The sequence below is a fragment of the Pteropus medius genome, unplaced genomic scaffold (genome assembly GCF_902729225.1).
Source record: "Pteropus medius unplaced genomic scaffold, Ma_sr-lr_union100, whole genome shotgun sequence".
Taxonomy (NCBI): domain Eukaryota; kingdom Metazoa; phylum Chordata; class Mammalia; order Chiroptera; family Pteropodidae; genus Pteropus; species Pteropus medius.
Genome location: NW_024344436.1, coordinates 860,030 through 886,185, shown reverse-complemented (window position 1 = coordinate 886,185; position 26,156 = coordinate 860,030). Strand labels below are relative to the sequence as shown.

The window sequence follows — 26,156 nt, the reverse complement described above, 5'->3', positions numbered from 1 at the left end:
TAGGGCATCTGCAGTAGACAGGGCTCTGGTGCTGGGGCAAGGAGCCTGAGTTGGTCCCTAGAGATCTGAGTTTGAGAGAGAGAGAGAGAGAGAGAGAGAGAGAGAGAGAGAGAGAGAGAGAGAGAGCGGGAGAGAGAGAGAAAGAGATACAAAAGTGAGGACTGGGCACAGAGCAGGCCCATGAAGCCCACTTGGCATTCTGGGTCAGGTCCATGACCTCCTCTGCAGATGGTTATGTATAGAACATCTATTTTGTGTCAGGCCCAGCTATAGCCCCTCTTGGGATAACTTAGTGATAAGATATTCTTCCCTGTCCTATTGAAGATACATGACCTCTCTGGGTGGGTCTCACCAGAACAAAGATGACCAAACCATTCTTATAGTAAAAGTTCAGAACCGATGACACTGTGTGAGGGAGGACACACCACACTTAGAAAGTGTGTTCAGAGTTGGTGGTCCGGGGCAGGTAATGCTGTGCTTGTAGAAGTAGAGGAAGAATCCGAGGAGAGAAGAATCACAGGGGCAAGGAAGTACTCCTGGTGGACAGGTAGCCCAGGTTCCAGTCCTGGCCCTGCCCTTGGGCAAGCTGTCTACATCTCTGAGCATCCACTTCTTCCTACTTAAAATAGCGCTGGTGGAGGTACTTCTTCACAGGCTTGTTCCAAGGGCTTGTGCCGTAGAGGAAGGGCCCAGGAAGGTGCCGAGGACTCGAAATGCTCGATGGTGGTAGCGATCATCATGAGCAAAGATTTGAAAGAGAGAATACATTGGTCTCATTCATGTAATATCAGGTAATCCAATGGACATATATAGCACAGAGAGATAAACATGAGAATAGGAGTGGGCCTTGAGTGGCAGACTAAGAAATTATGGAATTTATTCTATTTTCAAAGACTGATGTTAAGCATAGATAAGACATTTACCATCATCAGAGCTGTGATTTCAGACTAGTGAGCTGACAATCATTGTATGCAGAGTATAGGAAGAGGAGACTCAGAAAGATAAGTTAGTGAAAGATCCTGGAAAACAAATTATGAAGTTCTAAAGGAGGATAATGATAATGATTATGGGAATAAAAAGGGTTAGAAACATGAAGGGCATATCAAAGGGATAATTAACAGCGCATAGGCCAACAAATATTGAAGCATGGCGGGCGTGGGTATGTGAGAGGAAAGAATCAAAGATGTCTGAAGCTTAGCCGTCTCCATGAAGGATGGTGCCCTCAGAGCCAGAGGAGATGGGAGAGGAAGTGCTCTGAGGGGAGATGTCAGTGCTTCCTGTGAGATTCCTTGTGAGCAATCTGTAGAACAGCCAGACAAACATATCTACTGGGCTTTGGAAACCTAAGCTCAGATAGTAATTTGAGACTGGAATTTAGGTTTGGGCATCATCTCTAAAGTGCTTTAACTGTGAAGTAGATGAAATCACTGAGGAAACAAGTCTAGAGAGAGAAGAAAGAAGGGTGGGTACATGTGTGCGGCTGAGACAGCTCCTGGTCTCAGACCTGCCGTGGGAACACCCGGCCATACCACATTTCAATCCCATTAACCAAAGCCAGTCACTGGGATCTCAGCCACCTTCTCAGAGTCTAGGATTTCAGGAAGGCTTAGAGATTCTGAGACCGGAGCCCCACAAATGAGTGTCATTCCACATAGATAATAAGGATAATGAGTTCCTCATAACGTGGGTAGGGTATAGTTTGTCAAAGGTTTCTTCCATATTATCTTATCATTTACTCCTCACCACTATCTTCTGAGGTAGATATTGTAATTATATTTTGACGTATAAAGGTAAATTGGGCTTTGAGGAGGTAAACTTGTCTTAGGATTTACAGGAGGCAAAGCTGGCACCAGAGCCAATTCTTCCTGACTCCTGGCCTGTGGGCCACCTCCCCGGCCCCTCCCTCTCTGCCTGTGTGTTGTGCGTTTGCATTCATCTTCTCATTTCTGCCAACACCTAGCCTGGCAGCAGGGGAGCTATTCAACAACGCCTCCCTAACCAGCCTGACCACGGCAGCATCCGATGCTTGTTGAAAATTCAGATTCCACCCTTGGAGAGTCTTTGGTCTGTTGTAGCCTGAATCCAATCACTGCTCACCTCTACCGCCCCACCCTACTCAGAGCCAGTAGCACCTCTCCTTCTAGGCCACCCCAGTAGCATCCTGTTCTCCCCACTTCCTCTTGCCTTCCTGAAGTCTGTTCTTTAGACAGTGGCTAGAGTCATCTTTTCAGGGTATCCAACCCTCTTGCTCAAAACTCTTTACTGGCTTATAACAAAATCCAAAGTCCTTCACATAGCCCCACCATTCCTCTGAACCCTCTTTCAATCCCCCTCCCCATCTCACTCCTTCCCTCCACACCAGCCATACAAGATTCTAGTTGCTCCTAGTTGCTCCTGAAACCCAAGCCCACTCCGGCCTCAGAGTCTCTTCCTTTGCATTCCTTTCTGGAACATTCCTACTTGATCTAGTCAGATGACTCTTTCACTTGTTTTAGGTCTCTGCCTGAATGTCACTTTCTCAGAGGCCTTCCCTGACCACTTAATATAAAATAGCACCTGTCACTCTACTCTGCCTTGATTCTTCTTCTTAGCTCTTCCTGGCTCTTATCATATCCCTCACTAAATGTAGGCAGGTCTTCATTTTTTTTCTCCACAGTGCCTGGCACATGGTAGGTACTCAATAAATAGTTGTTAAATGAATAGGTGAACGTAGTGTATGGTTAACCAGACTTAAAGGTGAAGATGTTCATTCAAAATCATGTAGGGCATTAGTTACAATCTGACAGAACAGATACTAAGGTCTGCTGACAGCACCTCAGGCAAAGCCTGTGTCTGTGCTCAACCAGGTTGTATTTGTGACCTGACTGTTCAAGCAAGCCTTAAGGACTACAAAATACTAGTCCTGGGCAAAGAGCGTCTCCCAAGGAAATCAATTTTCAGAACCCACTTGTCAGCTCAACCCTGGCTCTGGTCACGCCAGAAGCCAGCTGGAGGAGAGCTATGTGAACACCGCAGAGAGCAGACACCTGGCTCTGGTTGCACAAAGCAGCCCCTGCTTTTGATCTGCCTGTCTTGACTCAGACCATCAGCAGGTGACAAAGTAGGCTCAGAAAGACTGATGTATTCTCACCCTCGCCCCCTGAGAAACAAAGGAGATACAGTGGACTCTCGGAGCCAAGCAGGTTAGGCACCACCATCGCCAGCACCTCATAAATATTTTAAGTGCTCACATGTAAGATAAATTGGTGGGCAGGGGGAAGCAAAGATTTTCAGAAAAAATGTCCTTGTTTTGGATGGAACCATGTCGGATCCTATTATTTGATCATGCAAAAAGAAATAATATGATTAAATAGATGCTGGTCTATTGAGTTCTCTCATCCTCAATATTGTGCTTCTCCTGTTCTTTGAATATTATTGATAATGGCACTTTTAATGCAAAAGATCATTCCTCACTTCAGATGAGAAAACCAAAGCAGAGGATACAATTTGGGATCGCTTGGCTCATGGACTAGAGATGAAGCAGCCACAAGCCATGTGTTGCTTTTGAGAACTTGAAATGTGGCTAATTTAAAATTGACATGTGCTCTACATGTAAAACAGACACTAGATTTTGAAGGCTTAGTATGGAAAAATGTAAAATAGCTCATTAATGATTTTTTCTTGATTATGTTGAAATAATCTTTTGACTGTATTGAGTTAATATATTCCAATATATTATTAAAATTTGGTTCACTTTTTTTTAAATTTTAAACATGTGGCTACTAGAAAATCTAAAACTATATATGTGGTTCACAGTCTACTTTGGACAGCGCTAGGCTAGAGTATTTTGGACCATCTTATGATTCAGAGTGAATTCTCTCCACACTCATTGATAATGTCCATTTCTGACTTACTTCTTCAGGCTTCCTGGAGCCCCCACAGATAGTTCTGTCTCTGGAGGAGATATTCTGTGGACCTAAAGCTATAATGCCCTTCTTGCTTTTTAACCCAGAAGCAAGTCATTTGGACCAGAGGCACAGGGTCTGGTGGAGAGACTAAGTTGAGGTCTGAGGAGCTCAGAGAAATTCTAGCTTGCCCACGCTGTGAGAGGTTTGCTCTCTTTCTCCGTCTCCTCCTGTTGTGGTTGAGTCTGTTAGGGTGAGTTGTTCTTGAAACAGCATGGCGCATGGGTTCTGTGTTGGATGTATACTTCAGCAACTTGATCCAAGCTGTGGTCTGTAAATAACTCAGCTGCATCCTGTCTCAGCCAGGGGGTTGGAGAAAACATCCGTGAGAGAAAGAACATCAGTTTATGGAGGGGAAATGCAAGGACACGCTTGCTTTGTGGTTCTGGGGTGCAGGACCTGAGTTCAGTGTTAGTCTGCTCCAATACTCCCTAGTCTGGCCAAGCTGGGTCTGGGTGCCTAGGGACTTCGCATTCCCGTTACAGGAAGATCAGCCTTACACACCCTGTACTCCTGTCTCTCTGACTATAAAGCATCTTCCTATGGGGCTTCGTAAGGTTCTGAACCTTGCAGTGTGGAGTATGCCCCACATAACCTGGGTGGGAAGCTATATGCAGTGTTCTGAAGAAACTATGAGTATCCACTATGTATGGAGATGTAAATAGCTACGGGGCCAAGGTGATGGATGGCCTTATTATGGGCGATTTCTCTTCTTTTCTTAAAATTCACTTTTAACTTATTGTATTTCCTTTTCAAAAACAAAAAATCATATGCACACATCTATGTATGGATCCTAAGGAAATCCTAAGAAAAACACAGATTTGCTTAATTTTTGTACAGTGTTTGCATCATGTGGGAGACACATATGATGAGTCCTAATGCAACTCTATGGCTTGGGTATCCTTGAGACCTCACATGAGCTATGTGAATTCTGGACATCCATTGATGGTGAGCTAGGCTGCAGCCTTGTGGTTCCAGGTGACATCCCGTGAGTTGAATGGGAAGGTAGAGAAGGAATTTGCATAGTCTAAGGGGGTGCTCCTTGGGAGGACTCTTTGAAATCTCCTTTTATGCAAATATGCAAGATTTCTCACCTTGTTTTAAATTGCTTAACAGTTTGCAAGGCACTTTTGGAAATCAGTAGCAATCTTTGTAAAGCAATGTTCACTGAACGCACAAAAATAGAACCAGAGTAGTAGAAAGCATCTGTCCAGTAGTGAAAATAAAGGACCAGGTCACAGCATTCATGTCACTTTTGCTGTGGCCTCTCCTGCCATGGCTTTCTGAGCCTAGAAGATGCTCTGAGTTACCCTCTTGAAGCCACTACCTCCTCCCTGCTCTATTGTGGCAGCCCCAGGCCCTCTTGTCACCTGTCCCAGTGCTATCAGCTGCCTCTGGGCCCCAACCCCATGCTAGCAGTAAGTGCAGGTCTCAATACAAATTAGCAGCAGTGTAGACAAGCTGAATGGCCAAACCTCTTCCCCTCCATCTGTGCTCCCCCTCCCTTCCCTCTTGTTTTTATCTGGCCTCTTCACAGGCGCCAGCTGCCTCATTAAAGAGCAGCCTTTATGCCGTGCTTCACCTGGACCCCCCTTAGCAGTAGCTGTTGAGCCCAATGGCCGCACACCAGGCGGGTGCTGTCTGGAGGAGGCAGAGTGGTCGAGAGCTTGGGAATGGAGGGGAGTGTGGCAGGCCAGCGGTAAAGGTATGGCTTCCCTTCCTTCTCTCTCTGAGCCATCAGAGCAGAGCTGGCCTGGCAGGTGTGGCAGTCCAGGGTGAGGGCCAGGCTTCTCTCAAAGGGCGCCACTTTGCAGATCCCAGCTGAGGGGGCTGGGACTGAGGACAGGGCCTTATTTCAGAGAATAAGCTCCCGAACAGATCGCCTTGTCCAGCCGGGGAGCTGGTGCATACACAGGGGCTAGAGGAAAGAGGAGAGGAGGAAACAAATATTAGAGCTTCTGTGGGATAGGAAATGAGGTTCCAATCACTGCATGGCTTCTAGAGGTCACTCCAGCAAAAGAACTCTGGCCTTGACTGTGGTTCTGACGTGCTCCTCTGGGAGCTGGCACTCCTGCCTCCTCAGTGCCCACCTGCCCAGCATGTACCTATCTCACCGCAGTGCTCACGGTTTCTCTTCTTACCTGGTGACATGCCAGGCGGACTTTTCTAAATGTTTCCTTTTTAAAAATTTATATTTCTCTACTCCTCGAACAAGGGACTGGCCTTGCCTAAAAAGTCACTTCTTTTCAGTGATTTCTGAGATTCTCACTTCTCACCTCTGCATGACAAGAAGTCAGTTTTGGGCTCGGAAATCCCCAGAGGCCTGGCTGGTGTAGAAAAGAATTTGTCGCAACTCATCTCCCTGATGTTTCCAAAGGGGAGTGCAGCCTGGGGAAGAGCAGCTGCTTGTCTGTCATGCCGCCCCTGGACAGATAGTGCTCTCCTGGCTGGAAGTGCTCTCCTCCTGCCCAAGGCCCTTGCACTCTGGCTTCCTCCAGGGGACTGTGTGCTCTGCAGCCCCACCCTCTGCCACGGAGTTCCCAGCCAATGAAAATGTTGCTCTCTTGGTTGGAGGCCAACTTAATCCTCCAAACTTTTGCTGCACTTGGGTTGTTTCACAACTGACAAGTATGCTGAGAAAGTCTGCCGGACCATGGTGGCTCTGCGTGTGTACGTGTGTGCATGCATGTGTGTATGTATGCACGTGCGTGTGTGTGTATGCACATGTGCATGGGTGCATGTTGGGGTATGCATGTGTGTGCACGTGCGTGTGTGTGCATGCACATGTGCATGGGTGCATGTTGGGGTATGCATGTGTGTGTATAACGTGTGTGTTGGGGTGGCAGCGCAGGTACGTGTGTGCATGTGTGTGCAGGCATGCATGTGTATTGGGTGTGTATGTGTGTGCGTGTGTGCATGCGTGCATGCATGTGTGTGTGCACATATATCCGCTTGCGGTTGGCCACCAGGAGGGGGGCACCCAGTGAGCTCGACTAAAGCCCAGCTCAGACCCAGGACCAGGGTCTTTCAGGGACGGCTTCATCTCAGGCCAAGTCCTTCAACAGCAGAAGCCAAAGGCCAAACCCTGGTGAAAAGCCCTGATGAGCTACTGCCTCCCTCACACTGCCATGGGGACATTAAACCTTCAACAATCTGGGGCTCTGACGGCTGGTTCTTGGTTCTCTGCCTGGAAAAACAGTAGGCGAATAGTAAAACCTTAAATTCTAACATGTGTAAGTTATACATCTTATTTTCATTTTCAGCCCATGTTCCCTTCTGTAAGACATCAGGAAAAAATTACCGTCTGCCTTCTAATATCTCAGTGGAGCATTTATCTCCCAGCTATGATAAGTGATCTTCAATATTTTTTTCCTTCCAGATTAAGAAACAAATTCATTTAATTTTCTGTATTGAATGTGCTCAGGCCTCCCCCGCCCTGCAGATTCCCCACCCTCCAGGGCTGTTACTCCCTTCTTCTCTGTAAGTAGCTGTTTTCTCTGCATGGAGCTGCTGCCACCACGTTGCAGGATGGGCAGGACCCAATCTGGCACGACCTTACTCCTTAAGGCCTCATGATGGTCCAACTCTGCCTGTAGCAGAGTGAGGGAAAGCAATGGCTAGGGCTTTGGAAAGCCTGGAGAGGTTCTGTGGCCCAGAGTTGGACGGCTGTAATCTGAACCTTATCTGAACTTCTTGATCTGAAGGCCAGGTTTGGAGCTCTTGAGAGAACTGGCTGTCTCTCAGGTGGCCGGAACTGAAGCTTCCTGCTCCATAGAACCATGGCTGCAGCCTCTCCTTGGTCTTCCAGTTGTCTCCTTTGGTCCTGCTGCGGCCAAGTGGCTTTGTGGAAGCTAGGACAGGGCAGGATGGCACTCGTCCTGGGCACACAGAGAGGGTCCATGATGCTGGATGGGGGTATGTGGAATGTCCTGCCAGCCTGCTCTGGGCACCAGGTAACCACAAGTTGGTTGTCAGCTCAGATCTCCTGATGGCTGCTCTTTGCTGAGCTGAAGCCAGTGAGCAGCCTCTGTGCACCCAGGATGCAAAATCCCAGGTGCTAATTGGGCTATGTACTTTGAAAAAATGTTGGGTGATTTGCTCTGTCCCTCGTGCACTTCCGTATGATTCCCCTGTGAGCTTGGTGGCCAGGGCCGTAAAATGCCACAAGGGCCACATCCTCTCCATCAGGTTGAAGTTTTTGTATTCCATTCCTCCTTCATGCAGTGAGGAGCTCTCCTGCATGTGTTTTGACACTGAAGACCTGATTCGTGTTTCCCCCTTTATTAGCTGCGTGATCCTGGGCTAGTCACCTCCACTCTCAATTCTTTTAACCGAAAAAGAAGCTATTAACCTTACCATGCCTATCTTGGAAGGTCGTTGGAATGATCAAATAAAACAGTGTATGAGAAATGCATTGAAATCATATACATGCAATAGAAATAATTTGCTCAGGAAACATCTATCGCTTACCTCCTATATAAGGCTCTACATGTGACATCTCAGGAAATCTCCTTCCAGCAAGGGGATGGGGCACCTGCTAAGCTAAGAGTCACACAGAGTGACAGTTCTAGAACCAAGGCAAAAACACTATGGGGAGCAAGGACTGATGCAAAGGCTGCCGGAGTGTAGGCTGGCTGGCAGCAAGGCAAAAAGTGTCAGCTGCAGGCAGGTGGGAGCTGCCATCTTTTACTGAGAGGTCCAGACTCTAGTCTGAGGGCAGTAGGAGCAGCCAATAGTTTTTAAGTACCATAATTATAGGATCGGGCTGGGATTTGAAGAAAATTCTGGTGGCAGCATGGAGGATAGAAATAAGGCTGCATCAGCAGCATCCTTGTCATCGTCGTTACATCAGGTGGGGCTGGGACATGACCCCCCAGTTGTCTGAGCAGTAGGCCGGGGTGAGCCCCCATGCTGTGCAGATGGTGGCGGCAGTGATGACTTCCCCTGGGCTTTGTCTCTTCTTGCTCTAGGGAGTCTCCGGTGGACTGCAGTGTTAGCAAATGCAGCAAGCTGGTTGGTGGAGGCGAGTCCAACGCCATGAACTACAACAGCTACATAGACGAAAAGAATGGCCCCCCTCCTCCCAACATGACCACCAACGAGAGGAGGGTCATCGTCCCCGCAGGTACTTTGGGAAGCGGGCTGCTGGCTGGCATCCACACTCTCTCTTCTGGGCTGTTGTTGAAGGCGGGCCTGTCTCGGTGGCATCTAAACCTTTTACCTGGTACCCTGTTCTCTGTAGAAATGCTAATTTGGCAAAGCTGCGCTTGCCTTCCCCCTCAACTGCCCTCCAAGACAGTATCTCGAATGTCACCAGAACCCTAAAGTGCAGATTCCAGAAGGCCCACTCTCAAACAGATCACATCACAGACTCTATGTCAGTGCCTGGTCCCATAAGATGAGGCCTGCAAGGCCGTCTGAACCCAACAGGAGTCCCAGGGACCCCCAGACGTGCCCACCCCGGCATTTAAGGAGAAGCATGGCTACAGAGGTCCGTCATGCCCATCAGGCATGTGCTTCCTGGCATCTTCAGGGTTCCACCTTTCCAAAATTATAGCCAGCTCTTTCAGTTTCAAAATAGAAATAACTATATTTAACAAATGGAGCGCCTTAACATGTGTGGAGCAAGTTATGTCATTATGTAAAAATAGCCTATTTTTCCTAGGTATTGGTGCTGTTGGTTACAGAAAATAAAATCATCGTTCAAGGCTTCAGTACATTAGCTGGACACTCTGCCTCGGCTAGACCAGCAAGTTCAGCTGCTTGGTCCAAAAGAGAGTTTGAAAACTGCAAGGTGTAGAGTTGGTGCCAGGTAGAAGGAGCTAGAACATCCAAATCTTAAGTAAAGTGAATTATAGGACAGAGATTAAAACTCATCTTACCAAAACATCTTCACCAAAAAGGCAAAGACTCTTCCATTTGGAAAAGGGTAAATACAGTCGTGTCTGAGGGCAAGTATTAGACAGCTCCTCAAGGTGATCCAAAGGCATTTGCTTCTTGGTCTAGAAGGTGTGGTTTCAAGCGGGCCTCTCCTCCCTAGCCCTTTGTACTTATTTTCCATCGGAAACTGTGTCTCACCATCTCCTGGGACTAGAGCCATACCCAAGTGTTCTGAGCCAAATTCAAGGTGGCAGGGGTAGGAGGCATGGCAGGAGAAGGGTGGGCGAATGGGAAGGTTTCCGTGCTCTGTTGGACTTGAAAACTGTTCACAAAGCATTTTTAGTTTCCTTCTTCCACAACATGTGATCTCACAAAGGGAGAAGAATCGCTCCCTTTATTGAGCACTTTCCAGGTTCCAGGCACCTTGTAGACTTCTTCATCCACATTACATGACATAGATCATTTAATGCTTGATCTCCTCCAGGACGCCTGCTAGGAATGTTCAGTTCAGGTGCATCTGTAAGGTCCAAGAGGAAGGTGTCTTTTCTTTGCTCATCAAAAGAAGGCAGACATGGAACTGTACTAAAGTGGACGTGGTGCGAACCTCTCCTTAGTCCCCAGAACCGAGCCAAGCCTAGCCGAGCTTCCCCGGGCCTTTACTCATTTCACATCAAACTCCCCTGCCTCGCCAAACAGTGGCCAGCATGGGAAGGAGATCTTGAAGACTGAAAGGTTAGGGGATCAGAGTTTGCTCTGAACCAAATGTTGACACCATCTTATTTCTGTAGTCACTTTTTGAGGGAGATACTAAAAGGAGAAAAAGATGGCCAGACTACTTGGTTGGTCCTTCAACTCTGAATTGGTACTGAAATGCTTTCAAAAAGAATATCAAAATAGCAGTCTTCAATGGGCCATGGTAACTATAGCAGTAATAATGAAAATAGCATAAATTTATATCAAAGAGATTCTAAAAGACATTGTGTAATGAATTTGTTATTTTATCTCTGGCTCAATTTTTAAGCGTTATCCTCAGACATTTTGGCTTCCTGCAGGTCATCCTCCTGGACATGAGGAACAGTCTCATTTGGGCAAGTCCACAGATCTAGGCAATAAAACATCAGTGGAAGAACCGATTGAATTACGATGGGATTTTAGGACAAGTATAAATGAGGGCCCTCGTTAATCAACAGGTCCAAGTTCAGATGGGAAGAAACTGGGACTAAATCATCCAGAAAATACATTTGGAAGAGTTTAGTGTGATTCAGAGTGGAAGATTTATAATTCATTGTGCTATAAAGGGAGAGAAATAATATTGTGATAGAGCTCAAAGGAAGGGAGGAAATAATAAAATAAATTAAATATGTGGTATAAAATCAAATCTAAGGCCTTGGTTATAAAAGTGAGGAATTAGGAGAAGCAAAGGAGATCAGATGAAACAATATGCTACATAATCCAACACCCACCAGCCCTCACCATTTTTCTTTAGGATTTGGAAATGGTGCAAAATCATTTCCACTTACCCATGGTCCAGGCCTAATTGTTTCTGACCTGTAAAATGAAGCTTTAAGAGGAGCTCTGATTTGGGGTTAATAGCAGAGTAACTCACAGGTGAGTTCAGGCAGGATCACAAAAAGGCAAGAGAAAAGGTTTGGGTGGTGGTGGTGGGGACCTACCCTCTCAACTAAGTGGGGTCCTGGGAAGACCTAGATCGGAACCCCGGCTCAGGATAAAACTGAAGGCTGAGCTAGAGACTTAACCTCTCAAGACTCCACTTTCTATCTGTAAAATGAAGATAGAAGCCATTTTGCAGGATATTCTCGATAAGCGAAAAATAGGAGACGTGGAGCACGGGCACATAGTCAGCACGCCAAATCTGGGCTATTAGGAGTTGCCAGGTTGTGGTATGACAGTCAGCGGCAGCCTGTGACCTGTAACTCCAGGTTCTCCCCTCCACACCCTTGTCTTTCACCAGCCCCTTCACCTTCAGCACAAATACATTAATCACTCCTTGAATGGGCCGCTGCTGGGCACTTTACAAAGCAGACACAGCCACTGCCACCCTGATTCTCACATATAAAAACCAAAGAGAAACAGAGAACCCATGCCAGACAAAGGAACCAGCAGAAACTCTGAGTAAAAGTTGGTAGAGGATGAGGAGCATCGCTTCTGACAGCTCAGCTACTGGGCGTAAGGGAGACCAGAGAACCTTGCTTCTTTCCCCTCAGCCACTCCTAATCATTCAAACCTGGTTCCCATTTTCACAGCCTCTTAGCAGGAGAGGGCGAGGTGGTTGAGAGCGAGCACAGATATTCCTACTAAATAAACGTGCTAATGAACAGGCCCAGTAGAAGCTGGGGCTGACAGCTGACGTACAATGTCCAGTCTCTTCTCCTCCTCCAGGAAGCCTTCTGTGACTCTCCAAATTAACACTGTCCCCCTCCATGATTGCCTCAACTACCACCACAAAATCTGTTGCTTAATTATGTGCTTTCCTACTTGAATGCTTCATGTGGATATGTCATGCATGAGGCCAAGAGCCATACTGTTTTCTTCTATGATGAGCACATTTTAAGTGTTTATTGGATTCGCTACTAATTGGATGATGAGGAGAGGAAAGAGATGGCCTCCAGAATGATAAATGATAAGCTACAAGGGCGCTACCTACTGCGGAACCTGCTGGGTGGTGGTGGGGGATGGGGGCTACTCTCTCCGCCAGCATTCCGAATGCACACACTCCCTCTCGCACACACCCCTGGCTGAGAAGGAGTTGTGAGGGTTCTTGGTGGAGGTGCCTCAGCCCTTACATTATTTATGTTCACTGGAGAGCTAAAGGTTTTCTCTCGGACACCATCGCTCATCTTTGGGGATTTAAATATCCTAAAAACGTGACCTGGTAGAAATTTCAACACCGCTCTCTGCAAAAGGAGAAAACCCGGGCCGGGTTCGTGTTAAAGACTGACACCACCGGGTTTTCCATCTGCGCAGATGGGCTTGCAGAAAAAAGCGTGTACCAATGTATTCTCCCTGTAGCCATCTGAGAGATCCATGTCCTTCCATGAAATCATTCATGTTCTCCAGATACAAATGGTTTCCCTTTCTGAAAACACCAGACCTTGGACCTGCAGAACTGTGTTTATTTTAATTTTGATGCCACCACTTCTCAGGCAAAGGTTTCAGTTGCCCTCTCGAAGCTTGGAAGAGAGTGTCCTGTCAGGAAGCGTAGTGAGGCATCTGAGAACCTCCCCAGAGTGGACAGTGGTTCAGGCGGCACCAGATGCCGTGAAGCCCGATGGGAGTTCGGAGAGGACCATCTAGGAGGGAACCGACTTTCCTGATGAGGGTGCGGGGAGAGGGAGAGAGAGGAGGAAGAGGAGAGGAGAGAAACGGGAAGAGCAGGAAGAGCGTGGAGGATAGGAGAGAGGGGAGGGCAGAGTGGGGAGAAAGGTGGTGGTGGGGAGGGAAAGAGAGAGGAAGAGAGAGAAGAGAGGCAAGAGACAGAGAGAGAGGGAGAGGAAAAGGGGGAGGGAGGAAGACAGAGAGAGGCTGTCCAGCGTCGTGGAGCGGAGGGAGCCGCTCGCCTGCAGCCCTCGCTAACAGGTCTTCTTCCCTGCAGACCCCACGCTGTGGACGCAGGAGCACGTGAGGCAGTGGCTGGAGTGGGCGATAAAGGAGTATGGCTTGATGGAGATCGACACAGCCTTTTTCCAGAACATGGATGGCAAAGAACTGTGTAAAATGAACAAGGAAGACTTCCTTCGAGCCACCTCCCTCTACAACACAGAAGTGCTGTTGTCACACCTCAGTTACCTCAGGGAAAGTAAGTGCCCTATCTGTTTCTGGGCAGTGAAACACCCCCGGGCAGCCTGAGTCCCCAGGGCTCAGAGAGAGTTCTGCAAGGCCCACTCCCAACGAGACTAGCTTCCTATGGAGCCAATCCAGGAAAGGATATCGGGTTCCCTGCCGTCAATTTATGTTGGGCAGATGCTGCAGGCGCTGCAGGTTTGTGCCTATAAAGTTACTAAGGTTATATGGGCTCCTACAGACACTGTAAGGGGGCTGACTCAGTCTCATAGTGTCAAGGGAAGTAAAATGAGGAATGGAGAAAAAGTAGGGAGCTGTGGCCCAGAGGGGTCTGCCAGAGGCTGGTCACACACTTCCCATGAGAAGCCTTTCCCAGAAACCCCTTAGCCCCATCATTATAAATGGGTGCCCCAGCTGGTATCTTCCTAAGCAGTGTTTAGAGTTTCTACAGTAAGTCTAGATTCATGGATTTAGGATTTCAGGGTTTGAAAAGTTACACATTAACATCTTCTCGTCCTTGAGGTCACTCTGGCACCTCTGAACCCCACCTTTACTGCTATCCATACACCTGTCTTAGCTAAACAGGGAGAGTAGCAGATGCTACGGGCCTCTTAGGATCTGTCAAAAGCTTCCTCCTGGTACAATCAGAAGGAAAAGAGCTTTGGTAAGAGTGAGTTTATGAAAGAAAGTGCACAGTTATCCAAAGGACTTCTCCAATATGAGGGTTCTGTAGCACCAAGCTCCCAATCACTTTACACGTATTTCATTTGATACGAAACATACAGAGGTAAGAACAGAGTTCCTTTAGGCTTGCTAATAACCTTTGCTCTAACTCTTCGCCAGAAATCCAGGCCAGGTAGTATATCAATGACCCCAAGTATTAAAGGATTATTCTGTGGTCAGGAAAGATGGTATTAAGATCTGGGAGTTGAAGCTACAGGAAAACAGATGTGGACTCCTCCTAACCGTCAGCCCTGCCCAAAGATAGACTAGCAGCCTCGGGATGCAGCGTTTGCTGTCAATGGCCAAGGCTGCTGGGAACCGTGAAGGACTTCAGCTTCCAAGGGAAGGAGTTGGGTGGTTTTAAGCCCCTTCAAAGCTGAGATACTTGGACTGTGCCTCTGAGCTCCTTTTCCTGGTCTCCTGGGCTCTGGGTTAGTTGGTTCTTCATTTGCTGTCCATCGTTCGGTGGATCTTCAACTTGCCATCCGTGTAATCATCTGTGTGGGGTAGGGACACATACAAGCTGGCTTTAAACATTAAAAAATTTAAAAAATGCCTTCAGAAGCTTCCACCGGTGCCTCTGGGCTCTTTGGTCACCTCTCCGAAGCGTCTGGTAACCACTGGGAGAGTGTGGATGATGCAGTATGTGTTAACACCAGAGTGATTACCTCATGTCTGAGTCTTGCTATAACATGAGGTCAGCCCGAGAAACAACCATTTCAAAAAAGGAGGACAATTTTCCACCCAGTTTTTCTGAGCTTTGGAGAATTAGCATTTTCTAACAATCTATGTTTCTCAGCCTTTAAGTGTTTACAGAATTTTTTTAAATATAGAATCTTTGCATAGAGTCCTGCAATGATGCTAGCTAGGTAGGGCAGGAGCGGAGGTGGGCTTGCGAAGGAGAAACCAGCAAGGCAAAACACGCTGACCGAGTCTGCCTCTCTTCTTCTGCCGGCATCCTATAGCAGGAGGCCCAGGAATCACCGGCCCCTTTTCTTCCTTTGCGGGAGAAGAGATGGATGGCAGCAGCGTGGACAGCGTGCACGGAACACTTAGAGGGGAAATGTTCAAGCACATTCTGACCCGAGGTGGGAAAAGCCCATTCCCGCCGTGTGATCCCCAGGCCCTGCTTTCTGGCAGAGCCATCAACAACACAAATCCCCACTAGGACTTACGGTAACTGAAGAACCCAAGCCACAGGCCCTGAAGTAAGACCAACACACCTGCTCAAAGGGCCCAAGAATTTGATAAAGCGGTCATTGGTAACCATTAAAGAGGCTCTCTATTGGAGGAGAGCAGATAATATGAGCAAAGCAGTGAGCAGGTGGTGAAGAAGTGGAGGCGTGAGAGAGTAGTGTTTGGGGGGTATAGGTAGCAGGGCGAGGAAAAGTGTGAATGGCTTCTCTTTCCCTTCTTTCTTTTTAAGAATATTTGTAGACATTAAAGAAGATGCCCCAATCAAATATTTAAAAAAATAAATAAATAGAATTTTCCAGAAAGGAGATTATTAGTGGAACAAATTTCCAGAGTTGAGAGGAGATGGAACAAAGTATATATATGATACAATATTGAGTGAAACAGCTCAATAGAAAATGGTGTGTGCATTGATATAAAAACCATATCTGCCCACAAAAGCAAAAATTAAAATGCTTGCATTAAGTTTGGGAAAAACATGCTCCAGCCTAGTACTGTAATAGTGGACTCCAGGGGACCCCAACCCCCAGGCTGCGGACCAGTACTAGCCCGTGGCCTGTTAGGAACTGGGACAAATAGCAGTAAATGGATGATGGAGCAAAGCTTCATCTGTATTTGCAGCTGCTCCCCAGCGCCAGCATCACCACCTCGGCTCCACCTCAGATCATCAGGCATTAGATTCTCATAGGAGCACTGGTCCCTGGTGCTAAAAAGGTCGGGGACTAGTCTAGAGGCCTTTTACAGAATCTAGACTTAAAATGACCCGCTCTCCTGAAAAACAATTTTGATACATGCTTCTTTTGAATTGGTGTCTACCTTCAGGTTCCAGCCTCTGGAACCGTGTAGCGCTGGGAAGCGGCAGGCCTGCTAAACCACTACAGGAGGTCATGTGCTTGGTAGCTGTCTGCTGCCTGGGTTGCTGGGAACCCCCTAGTGTCTACCAGTGTGTCTTTAAACACCTTATTGTTTTTCCAGACTGACTTCCAGCGGATGTTTTGTGCTCAGGCGGGGAGGCCAGCGCTTTGGGGAAAGAGATAGAGGCAGCTGAGTTGAGGCAGGGGGAAGGAACACTAATGTCTTGTGCTTTGTCACCTGTCTTTTTGTTGAGGAGGAGCATAGGGTACAGACTTTGCAAGACATGGAAGGAAAATAGCTGAACTCCTTGACACAGATGGAGGAAATACTGTGTGGCTAAGAAAAGTCAGTAGAGAACTGGCGACCTGAGAACTTCGCCGTATGTCAGAAGGCTCCAAATCCCTTCTGTTTTTCCAAAGTGCCTGATCTTTCTGGACTTTAGTAGAAAAAAATGAAACTCTGGCATCACATCTATACTTGCACAAAAGGTGCTTAAGTATTTATTCCAGTCGTCTGGGAGGGAAGCTATACTTTAAATATCAAATAGCAAATTTTAAATTACAAGTGTATTTTCTAGAAGGGAGAATAAACAGCAACACCCCAAGCTCCTCTATACCCTATCTGATGGCCTGGCATGTTAGCATTGATCCAGCCTGCCTGGAGGTGCTGGCCTTCAGACCTTGGCTTTTCAGCTATTCCCAACGGAGTGGCCGTCCTCTATATTGTCCCTCTGTGGCACTGCCCACTTTCGAAATGTGAAGAGGACCGTGAGGGCTGGGCCTGGGAGGATGCACACAGTACTTAGGATGATTCTGGAGTGTCCTAGGAACACCAGGGTTCAGGTGTGAGCATCTTCCCAGGTGTCACTCACTTTACAAACACAGGATGCCCCCTTGTGGACACCAGGTAGACAACTGTTTATAATCCCCATTTAAAAGCCAAAGCAACTGAGGCCCGGAGTGCTTCAGAAACTGACTCAAAGGCGTGCTTCCAGCGGGTAGCAGCCTGGCATCTCAGGCCCGGGCCTCTTAAGTCCCAGGCCGAAGCCTGGCCCACAGCCTCGCCCCTGAGGCGAAGTGAACGAATGGAGCGCGAGTTGACCCGCGCCACACTCATCTTCCCTTTGCTGCTTTAGAATCGGCCTCGCTCCGCGGGGTCTTCCACGTTGAGAGCCAGGCCACTTTCCCCACAGCATTTTCTGTTTTTGTTTGTACCAAGAGATAAATGCTTTCCGAAAACTTTCCTGCGGCCTCCTGGAATGAGGCAGATTAAGCCAAACCTATCGCCGCACTAACCCTGTCCTTCTCCCTTCCCCGCGGCGCCCCACACTCTGGACCTGACTGGCGGCCCCACAGTATCTCTCTCAGGCACACCCCAGTTTGGCAGAGGCCGTATTTACAGACCGCGGGCTGCGGGAAATGAGATTGGGCCGAACCTCAAAGGAAGTGAGAGCTGTCCCCAACTGGCAGTTCAGGCTCAGATCCACAGGGGGGAGTTTGGGGTTTCTGGGAGCCCAAAAGGTCCTGGGTGGGGCAGCCAGAAGCAAAAGAAGGAAAAAAAGAGTCACTTTTTATTTTATATAAAGTTGGGTTCTATATGTATAACTGGGTCTGACCTGTGAAAAATACTAAGAAACCGTTTTTAAATAGTGGCGGCACCAGAGAATGAAATATGTTGTGTGACAGGGAGACCACAGAGAAGGTATCTATCTTGATTCCCATTTTTAATTTAAGTCTAATGGAAAACACATTTTGCATCTTGTGGCCTTCCCACCGGCAGCCTCAGATGGTCGGGCAAAGGTGATGGGTCCCGGCCATTCAGCGGGTGAAGTATCATCCCTTCCAGGCCTGGGATCTGGCCAGGAAAGGAGAGCAGGGTCCCAGTGAACAAAGGACCAGGTTTCCCTGGACACAGCAATCAACCAGGCCTTACTTCCCTCCTCCCTCTGCTCTCCCCTCCAGAGCTATTGACAGAGAGAAAAGGGAGACCCAGATTCAATAGGCTGACCATTGGGGGAGGGGGGCACTGGAGAATTCTCTCTGAGGCAGGACACAAAGGCTTTGGCACTGGGACACCGCTGCCTGCCCTGCTCCAGGTGTCCGAGATGAAGAGCAGGTTAGGTGGGGCCAATATGGAGCTGAAGAAAGCCTGATTGTTGGATTCTGCCCCACACCTGCAAAGCTGCACACTGCTTATTCCCATCTTCTTTCAGATCTCAAATACTGTCTCCAGTGGCAGAAGGACTCAAAACTGGAGATTTATTTTGTCTTCATGTTTTCACATTAGAAAGACCATTCCATTTTCCACAACAGCCACTTCATGCTTTTCAGGGCCCCAAATAAATAGATATACACATATTCCTGCATACGTACACTAATACATAAAGAAGCAATTAAACATTTTAATTGAAGTGTAACATACAGGCAAGTGCAAAAATCATAAATGCACAACTCAAGGAATTATCACAAAGTGAATTGACTCACTCGTATAAGCACTCCCAGGTCAAGGACTAGACCAGAGGCCCCTTAGGCCCTCTCTCTGTCACCGCCCCTTCCTCCCCAAAGGTAACCACTGTAATAATTCCCAATACACTGGTGAGTGCTGTCTATTTCTTAGATTTAGTCTGGAGGCTGCAGGGTCTGCTGGTAGAGAATGGAACTCCTGCCTTCCAAGCTTTCTGGCTGTGCGATCCTGGACAAATTAGTTGACTTCTCTGAATGTTGATTTCCTCAGCTGTTAAAGGGGAATCATGTGATACTGGCTTCCCATGGCTCACATAAGGATTAAGTGAGAGAATAGACATAAGCGTCTAGCACAGTGAGTGGTCCACGAGTATTGGCTTCCTTCCGCCCCATCTCAGCCTGTTTGATCTGACGAGGGGGTGTCGGGAAAGTGTAGGAACTCATCAGCTCATTAACCCCACACAGAAGGATGCTCAAATCTGGAGAAAGAAATTCGCAGCCACAGAGCAGAGTGGGAGGCCAGGCTCCAGGGAGGAACTTTTCACGTCAGAACAAATTCCCTTAAGAAAAGAGTGCCCCTGCCACCCTCTGTAGCCTGAAGAACTAAATAAGAATCAGAGAAGAGAATGTTAGTCTCTTGGGAGGATGGTTAGATGCCCCTAACCAGCCCCTCCTGGGGAAGGCAGCCTCTCTTTATAGAAATGAAACTTGAACCACGAACAGTCTTCAGGGTGAATCATTTTCCTAGGTTACCATGAAATATGTATTTCATGCAAGCTTTGCAGAGGTCAAATGACCCTTTCTCTTGGCTTTCTGGGAGTTTCCTGTGGAATTCACGTGTGCCCGAAGAAGAACTTTCACCATGGGGGAAATTTAATAAATGTGGTTTATCTAAGCTTCGTGCTCTCAGCTAAATCTGCACTAATGACTCAGGCAGTTTGCTCCTCCGAGACCATCATTTTTCTTTATTTGCTCCAGCCGTGAGGTTTCAGCCTGAGGGAGAGAATGTCGGGGACAGAGAGGCAGACATTCTTGGTCTTACTCCTGAGACTTTTTTCTATTCCCTTGGAACGTTTGGTTCCGTTTCTTAACCTCCTTCCAGTCATGGAGGATTATTTCTTATTGCAGCAGAACCCATTCATAACTCTAATTCCAAAGGACAGGACTAATGCTCAGCGAACTCTTTTTATAAAGGTTTATTGTATGTAATTGTGGTGTCTGTGGGAGAGGGCATATAAAAATAGTAATGAGCATAGCTAGCATTTATTGAACACTTATTATGAGCCAAGGATCTTTCTGAGCATTTTATATGTATTATTTGATTCAGTCCTCACAACGCCATGTTAGGTAAGTGTTATTAACCCATGTTTTTATATGAGGATTCTATGGCTTAGATTAAACTGATGGCGGTCACAAAGCTAATAAGTGGTAAGAGGGAGGTCTAATTTTAAACTTTCATTTGCATAATAACTGTATTGAGATGGGGTCCTAGCCTCACTTTGCCCTTAATATTTTTGAGAATGGAATAACTGAATGCACGTAGTTCTTGGATGTTACGTGCAGGTGACTGTCTCATTTCCAAAATCATATCCACGTATCCACACTCTGGCAACTAGCGGCTCATACTACCACCAGCTATCACTCCTCTTTTTTGTCCTGCATTATTTCAGACCTAGAAGTAAGTCTCCCAAGCCAGGAGTCATAGGTCCTAGGCAGCTGGATGATTTTTATAAAAGTCTCTCCTTCACTGTCTGGTTGAGAAGGCCACACATTTTCTCTGAGGCACAGAACCAAACGCCCACAGCTGGGTGAGCAGCAGCTCCACTCCTGCGTCCCTTCTATGACTTGAGACTAAAAATAGGAGTGTCTGACAGGCCACTCCCTGTTCCAAGCCCTGGCACCCAAGTCAGTCCACTCATCCACGGGGAAAAGGATTGTTTTGAAAGACTTTTTTTAGCCTCAAACACCTATGTTAAGCTTACTGTGTCCTTAGGCAGATCCCAGCTTTGGTCTTGATAGCATTTTAGAGTTTCTCCAGGAGAATCTCAAAGAGAATTGCAAAAAAAAAAAAACCCTACACTTTACAAAATAAAACTCTTGAATTTGCTTAAAACTAAGGAACAAGACTAGGTTTGGGAAAAAGGGGAGAATTTTTTTTTTATATGCAACAACAACAAAAAACTAACATGCCTTTAAAATGCCTACACTAGTGCCTGATACAAACTAGGTCCACATTAAAGTTTAATATTAAAAGATTGTATATCACCATCCAGGGATGACAGAAAATTCTGTCTCATGTATGATGCCTCATGTTTAGTTGTGTTCTCTTAGACATGTGCAAAAGGAGGCAAAAGTTACTATTGGGAGAATTATCACCTCTACCCCCTTTCCAGCCCCCTAACACAGTGACTTAGTACCTTTCACTCACCTGTGAAAGAACCTGCACATAAACTCAAAGCCCATCATAGCAGAAAGGATTGTACTGTCTTCTCCTCCAGGGCCTGGCCAGCTACAAACGGCAGGCCAACTCTGGCCAACTCAGGCCCATGCCCAAAACAAAACAAAAACAAAGAAGAATATGTGACAGAGACTATATTTAGCTTTCAAAGTCTGAAATATTTACTATCTGGTCTTTAAGTTTGCCAGCCTTGCTGAAGTTCAACCCTTTCATTTTGCTGATGAAGAAATCCAGGATAAAGTTGCTGGCAGAACTGGGCCGGGCCCTAGGGTTCTGATTCCTTGTCCTTTGTTCCTGCCACAACATCGTATGGACCCCAAGAACTTCTGAACCATAAATGGCTGCTGGGAAGGGCTTGTGATGTTGCACCCGTAAGCATTCTGTGCTAACTGACTCTGACTCTAACTCCAGGAAACTATTACAGTCCCCAAAATGGATTACATTAACTTTTTCTTTGAACAAGTCATCTGTCCCTTTTCTCCTCTCCTCATCTCTTTTCTTCCCACTCCATTCTCCTACGCTTGCTCTCAGAAGAATGTCTTGGTCATAACTGGCTTTTGCTTTCCCTTTCAGGTTCACTGTTGGCCTATAATACGACCTCCCACACAGACCAATCCCCACGACTGAGTGTCAAAGAAGGTGAGTCTATTCTTTCATGCACTCAGTATTTTCTTCAGTACCGGGCTGGCACAGTTCCATGCTGTAAAAATGGGTGTGCAGAGCCTCAGATCTGAGCACCAACTCTTGTTTTACTCAGCTTTTTCTAGCATAAGAGGCGAGAAGCCAAAGCTTATCCCGCTTGTACCACTAGTTGCAAAAATTAGACAAAGTTTTAAAATACCTCGCAATAATATCATAGAGTTATGGCTTGATGTTGTCACTCCATGAAAGAAAATGTTTTGGGTTTAGAATGAAATGGATATTGCTCATTTTCAAAGCTGAAAGTTAGTTCTTCTCAGTTGAAGATAATGAAATAAAGATTTCAGGAATTCTTTGCAATGCCGCATTTGAAAGGTTGTTTTCTCTTTCGTAAACAAATTTTAGCAATTTTAAAGTGGCGATTTGGGGATTTCATCTAGTTGGTTTGGTTTGATTGAGAGAGAAAGAGAAAAAAAAAAAAGAGGTTTCAGCAAAAGATTTTTGCCAGTGAGGATTTTAGTAAACATTACAATAACATTTCTCAATATCTTTATTTATGAAACAGCTTTGTAAAGATTTATCACTCCAAATACTGTGTTAAATTCCCAAAATTTAAACAAGTGAATAATGCATGGTTTAAGAGAGAAAATGAATGAAAAAGAAATTCACCTAAGGCAAAAGAAAAATTCCTTGGAGGAAGGAAATTTTGTGTGGAGTCTTGAAGAATGAAAAGGAGTATGGCAGACATTCCCTCTGCCTAGACTCTCCTTAGCTACTTTTTCTTTAATGCACACCTGCCAGAATATAGAATAAAGGCAGAAGTTTTTGGTATTGTTTGTATGTAGAGAAGTAGCACAGCATAATATTTCAGAGAAACACAAGGCTCTTCTATGGGAAGAAACTCTGAAACTATTTGGTTCAAAATTTTCATGGGTTATGGAGGAAACAGAGACCTAAAGAGCCAGGGTGTCTTGGCCAAGGTCACACTTTGATCACATAGGACTTTATGTTTCCTGTTAACAATTTATAATCAGACGATGACCAAAAATTTAATGAAGTAAATATACATGATGAATCTGATTGTAAGCTTGTGGGTTTTGTATACTCTTTTCTTCCCTACCCTACCCTACCCTGGGCTAGTCCTATTTATGCTAGTGTTTTCCTTTCCAAATCAGATTTATTAAATTTTGCCATGAAAACTGAAGTTATATCGACTCATTCTATAGTCCAAGACACATTTTACCTGATAACCTATTTAACATCACGTTGCAAATATCTATGAGAGAAAACGTGTTATAGTGACAAACACTCGATCGGAGGTCAGGGCACTTTTGGCTTACTTTGGGGAAATAGCTTCACCCCCTGAACCTTAGTTTCCTGTGAAATAAAGGGACTAAATTAAATCAGTTTGGGTTAAGCCCAGACTTTGGAGCTCTTTGCCTTCATTCAGAGTCACTCGCTTCAATCTGTTTCATTCATGGAACTTCATTTCATTTTCAGATAGGGACCCAATTCTTGGAAGGAGGGAAGGAAAGAAGGAAGGAAAAAAGAGAGGAAGGGTGGGAGGGAGGGAGGGGGAAGGGAGGAGGAAGGAAGGAAGGAAGGAGATCTTTGAAAGTTCCTCCAGTCCCACAGGCTAAGTCTTACTGACAAAATCCGTATTAACTAATGACTCTGGGTTAAAGCCAATGAGAGAAATTTTGATATTGGGTTTAAAGTACAGATTTTAGGTTAGAAGCTAGTTAGTCTGAATTGAACTGCATTAATAACCAACTTATTACTCCTCCAGGGGTCTTAGCTTTCAGCCCTCTCCTCTACCTGCCATACTGCATTTTCTTCCCTTGGCCCTTTTGTTTACAGTGAGTGCATTTGTAAGGCCACTGGGCTTATTCAGGCATTGCAGGAGCAGCCTGCTCTAGCTGGGTAGCAACCCCTCTTCTAAAATGAATAAACTGTAGTATCCAGGCAAACGCATGCGGCCAGGACCTCATTCAGGTGGTGCCGGGCATTTATCTCCCAACATCGGCCCTTGCCTCTAGAGACCATTAAGGCTGCGCTTTGCAGGTGCATCTTTTGTCCCCAGTAACGCTTTCCACTTGAGCTGTCTTGCTGCTCTGCTGCCTCCCCCTTGTAAGGTGGTCTGAATCTGTCTGAACGGGCATCAGCCACAAAACAAAGTACATTAGCAAGACAAAGCTAACCAGGCTTCTCTCTCCCTCCATTTCATCCCCCCTCCACCTTGTTCTCCTCTACTTTTCTCTAATCTCTACCTTTATTTCTTAAATATGAAATGGAAAAATAAAGAGAACACATCATGCACCCTTGGCTCTATCTTGTTTAAATAAAACACACACAGAGCCCCAAACAAACCCAGAGTTCATCTAAAGCACCAGAGCTGTGCATGAGTGTGTGTGTGTGTGTTTCCCATAGGGCAGGTGCTGTCATCGTGCACAAAGGAAAGAAGTTGAAGAGATGATGTCTATTAATGCTTCTTCAATGCACTTATCAAATTAGAATACCTTTTGACTTTAACATGGCATAATCACCCTTCCAGCTTGTCTCTTGAAAGTGATTGCATTCTCTAAAGGTTATTTGTGCTCAGGAAGTAAGACTGGTTTTTAAAAATTAATTTATAACAGTCTTTAAGCCCCTTAAAATGAAATATTCTATGGTCAGAGACTGGACTCAGCTAAAACAGTTGCACTCTCTCTACCTTTAGTTGTCAAGGCTAATGCACTTGAATAAAATAGGATGGAAGCAATTATTGCCTATTTGCAATAGCAGCCACACTGTTATCTAGTAGGATTCTGTAATGCCCAGACACAATCACATGCTGTGCCTCTGCTTTTGAGTCTGGCAACATTTCTGGAAGGTAGATATTATTATCTCCATTTTGCAGACAGAGAAAGTGAGGCTCGGCAAGATTAAGTGGCTCACTGAAGGGCAACACAGCGATTCAACAGCAGAGCAAGGACTCAAATACAGGTCGTAGGTTTCAAAATCTCTGGCTTCAGATGGTCCCCCTGACAAACACAGCCTTTTCCTTCTGACTTTTCATAAAAATGATATCTGGCTTAAGTGTGGTTTGGGCAGAGATTTGAATTTTTTCCCATTATTGTTGTCTGTTCCTGCAGTTTTCCTACTATTATCTCGATCTCTATCTATTATCTTTTCCCAAAGAGGAATTCATATGCAACCCCTACTTGGCACTACCCTCTAGCCCTAACTGTGCAGAGAATCATCACCAGAGAGCTTTTGAAAAGTACTGATGCCTTAGGACCAATATTGCTTGACTGCACTCACGTGAGGCACTTTAGTAGGCAAACAGAAAGTGGAATGGTGGTTCCCAGGCAGAGGGGAGGAGGGATGAGGAGTTATCATTTGTTTAATGGGGACAGAATCTCAGTTTGGTAAGGTAAAAAGTTCTGCTGCTGGTGGTTGCACGATGCGAATTTACTTAATGTCATTGAAACACACTGAAAAATGGTCAAAATGATAAATTCTGTGTATGTGTTACCACAATAAAAAATGCAAAAATCAAAATAAAAAATATAATAACATTTTGAAATATTGATGATCAGATCCCAAACATGCCTAATTAATGAAGATTCTTTGGAAGGGACATGTGGGCACTGGAAATTTTTTTTAAAGCTCTTCAGATTTCTCTGATAATCTGCAACCAAAATTGAGAAGCCCTTGCAATGTTGTACATTGCAAGCACAGACTAGAAAAGGGAAAGCAAGACTCATCTCAGAGCCACCACAGGTTTTGTTGGAGACATGCTGGGCAGTTGATCTTGACCTTTCATGGCCCCATATCAATGTAGCAAAGGAAGAGCAGGACCTATTGGTATACTAATGAAGGTGTAGGTTAAGTGAAGGGACCACCTGGTCATGATCGGTTCCTTTTCATCCTTGTCATAGATGGTGGTGTTATTATCACTGATGCAACAACTTTACATTAGTGCATCAGTTCACATCTCAGAAATTCCTTCCTTATATGTCCTCATTATGTGTATCTAAACAGTAGGGATGTGGTAACTCGAATTTACAGAGAAGACACTGGGATTCCAAAAGTTGATGGCCTCTCCAAGTACATACAAGTCCTGGAGCCAGGACCACTTATTCTCCAAACCTCGTTCTTTCCGCCCTCCACACTGGGGTGCAAGTGCATCTACCAAGGTCACAGGTCAGAGTTCCA

At 45.9% G+C, this 26,156-nt stretch overlaps 1 protein-coding gene across 5 annotated transcripts in view; it reads left to right on the top strand.

The window, feature by feature from the left end:
- FLI1 (Fli-1 proto-oncogene, ETS transcription factor) overlaps positions 1-26,156 on the top strand; it is a 112,661-nt gene that overhangs the window by 61,525 nt on the left and 24,980 nt on the right. For all 5 annotated transcript variants that reach the window (XM_039872727.1, XM_039872723.1, XM_039872724.1 and 2 more), the window contains exons 3-5: positions 8,915-9,069; positions 13,438-13,641; positions 21,891-21,956. In XM_039872727.1, coding sequence (XP_039728661.1) covers positions 8,915-9,069; positions 13,438-13,641; positions 21,891-21,956 — 425 coding nt within the window. The remainder of the gene's footprint in view (positions 1-8,914; positions 9,070-13,437; positions 13,642-21,890; positions 21,957-26,156) is intronic.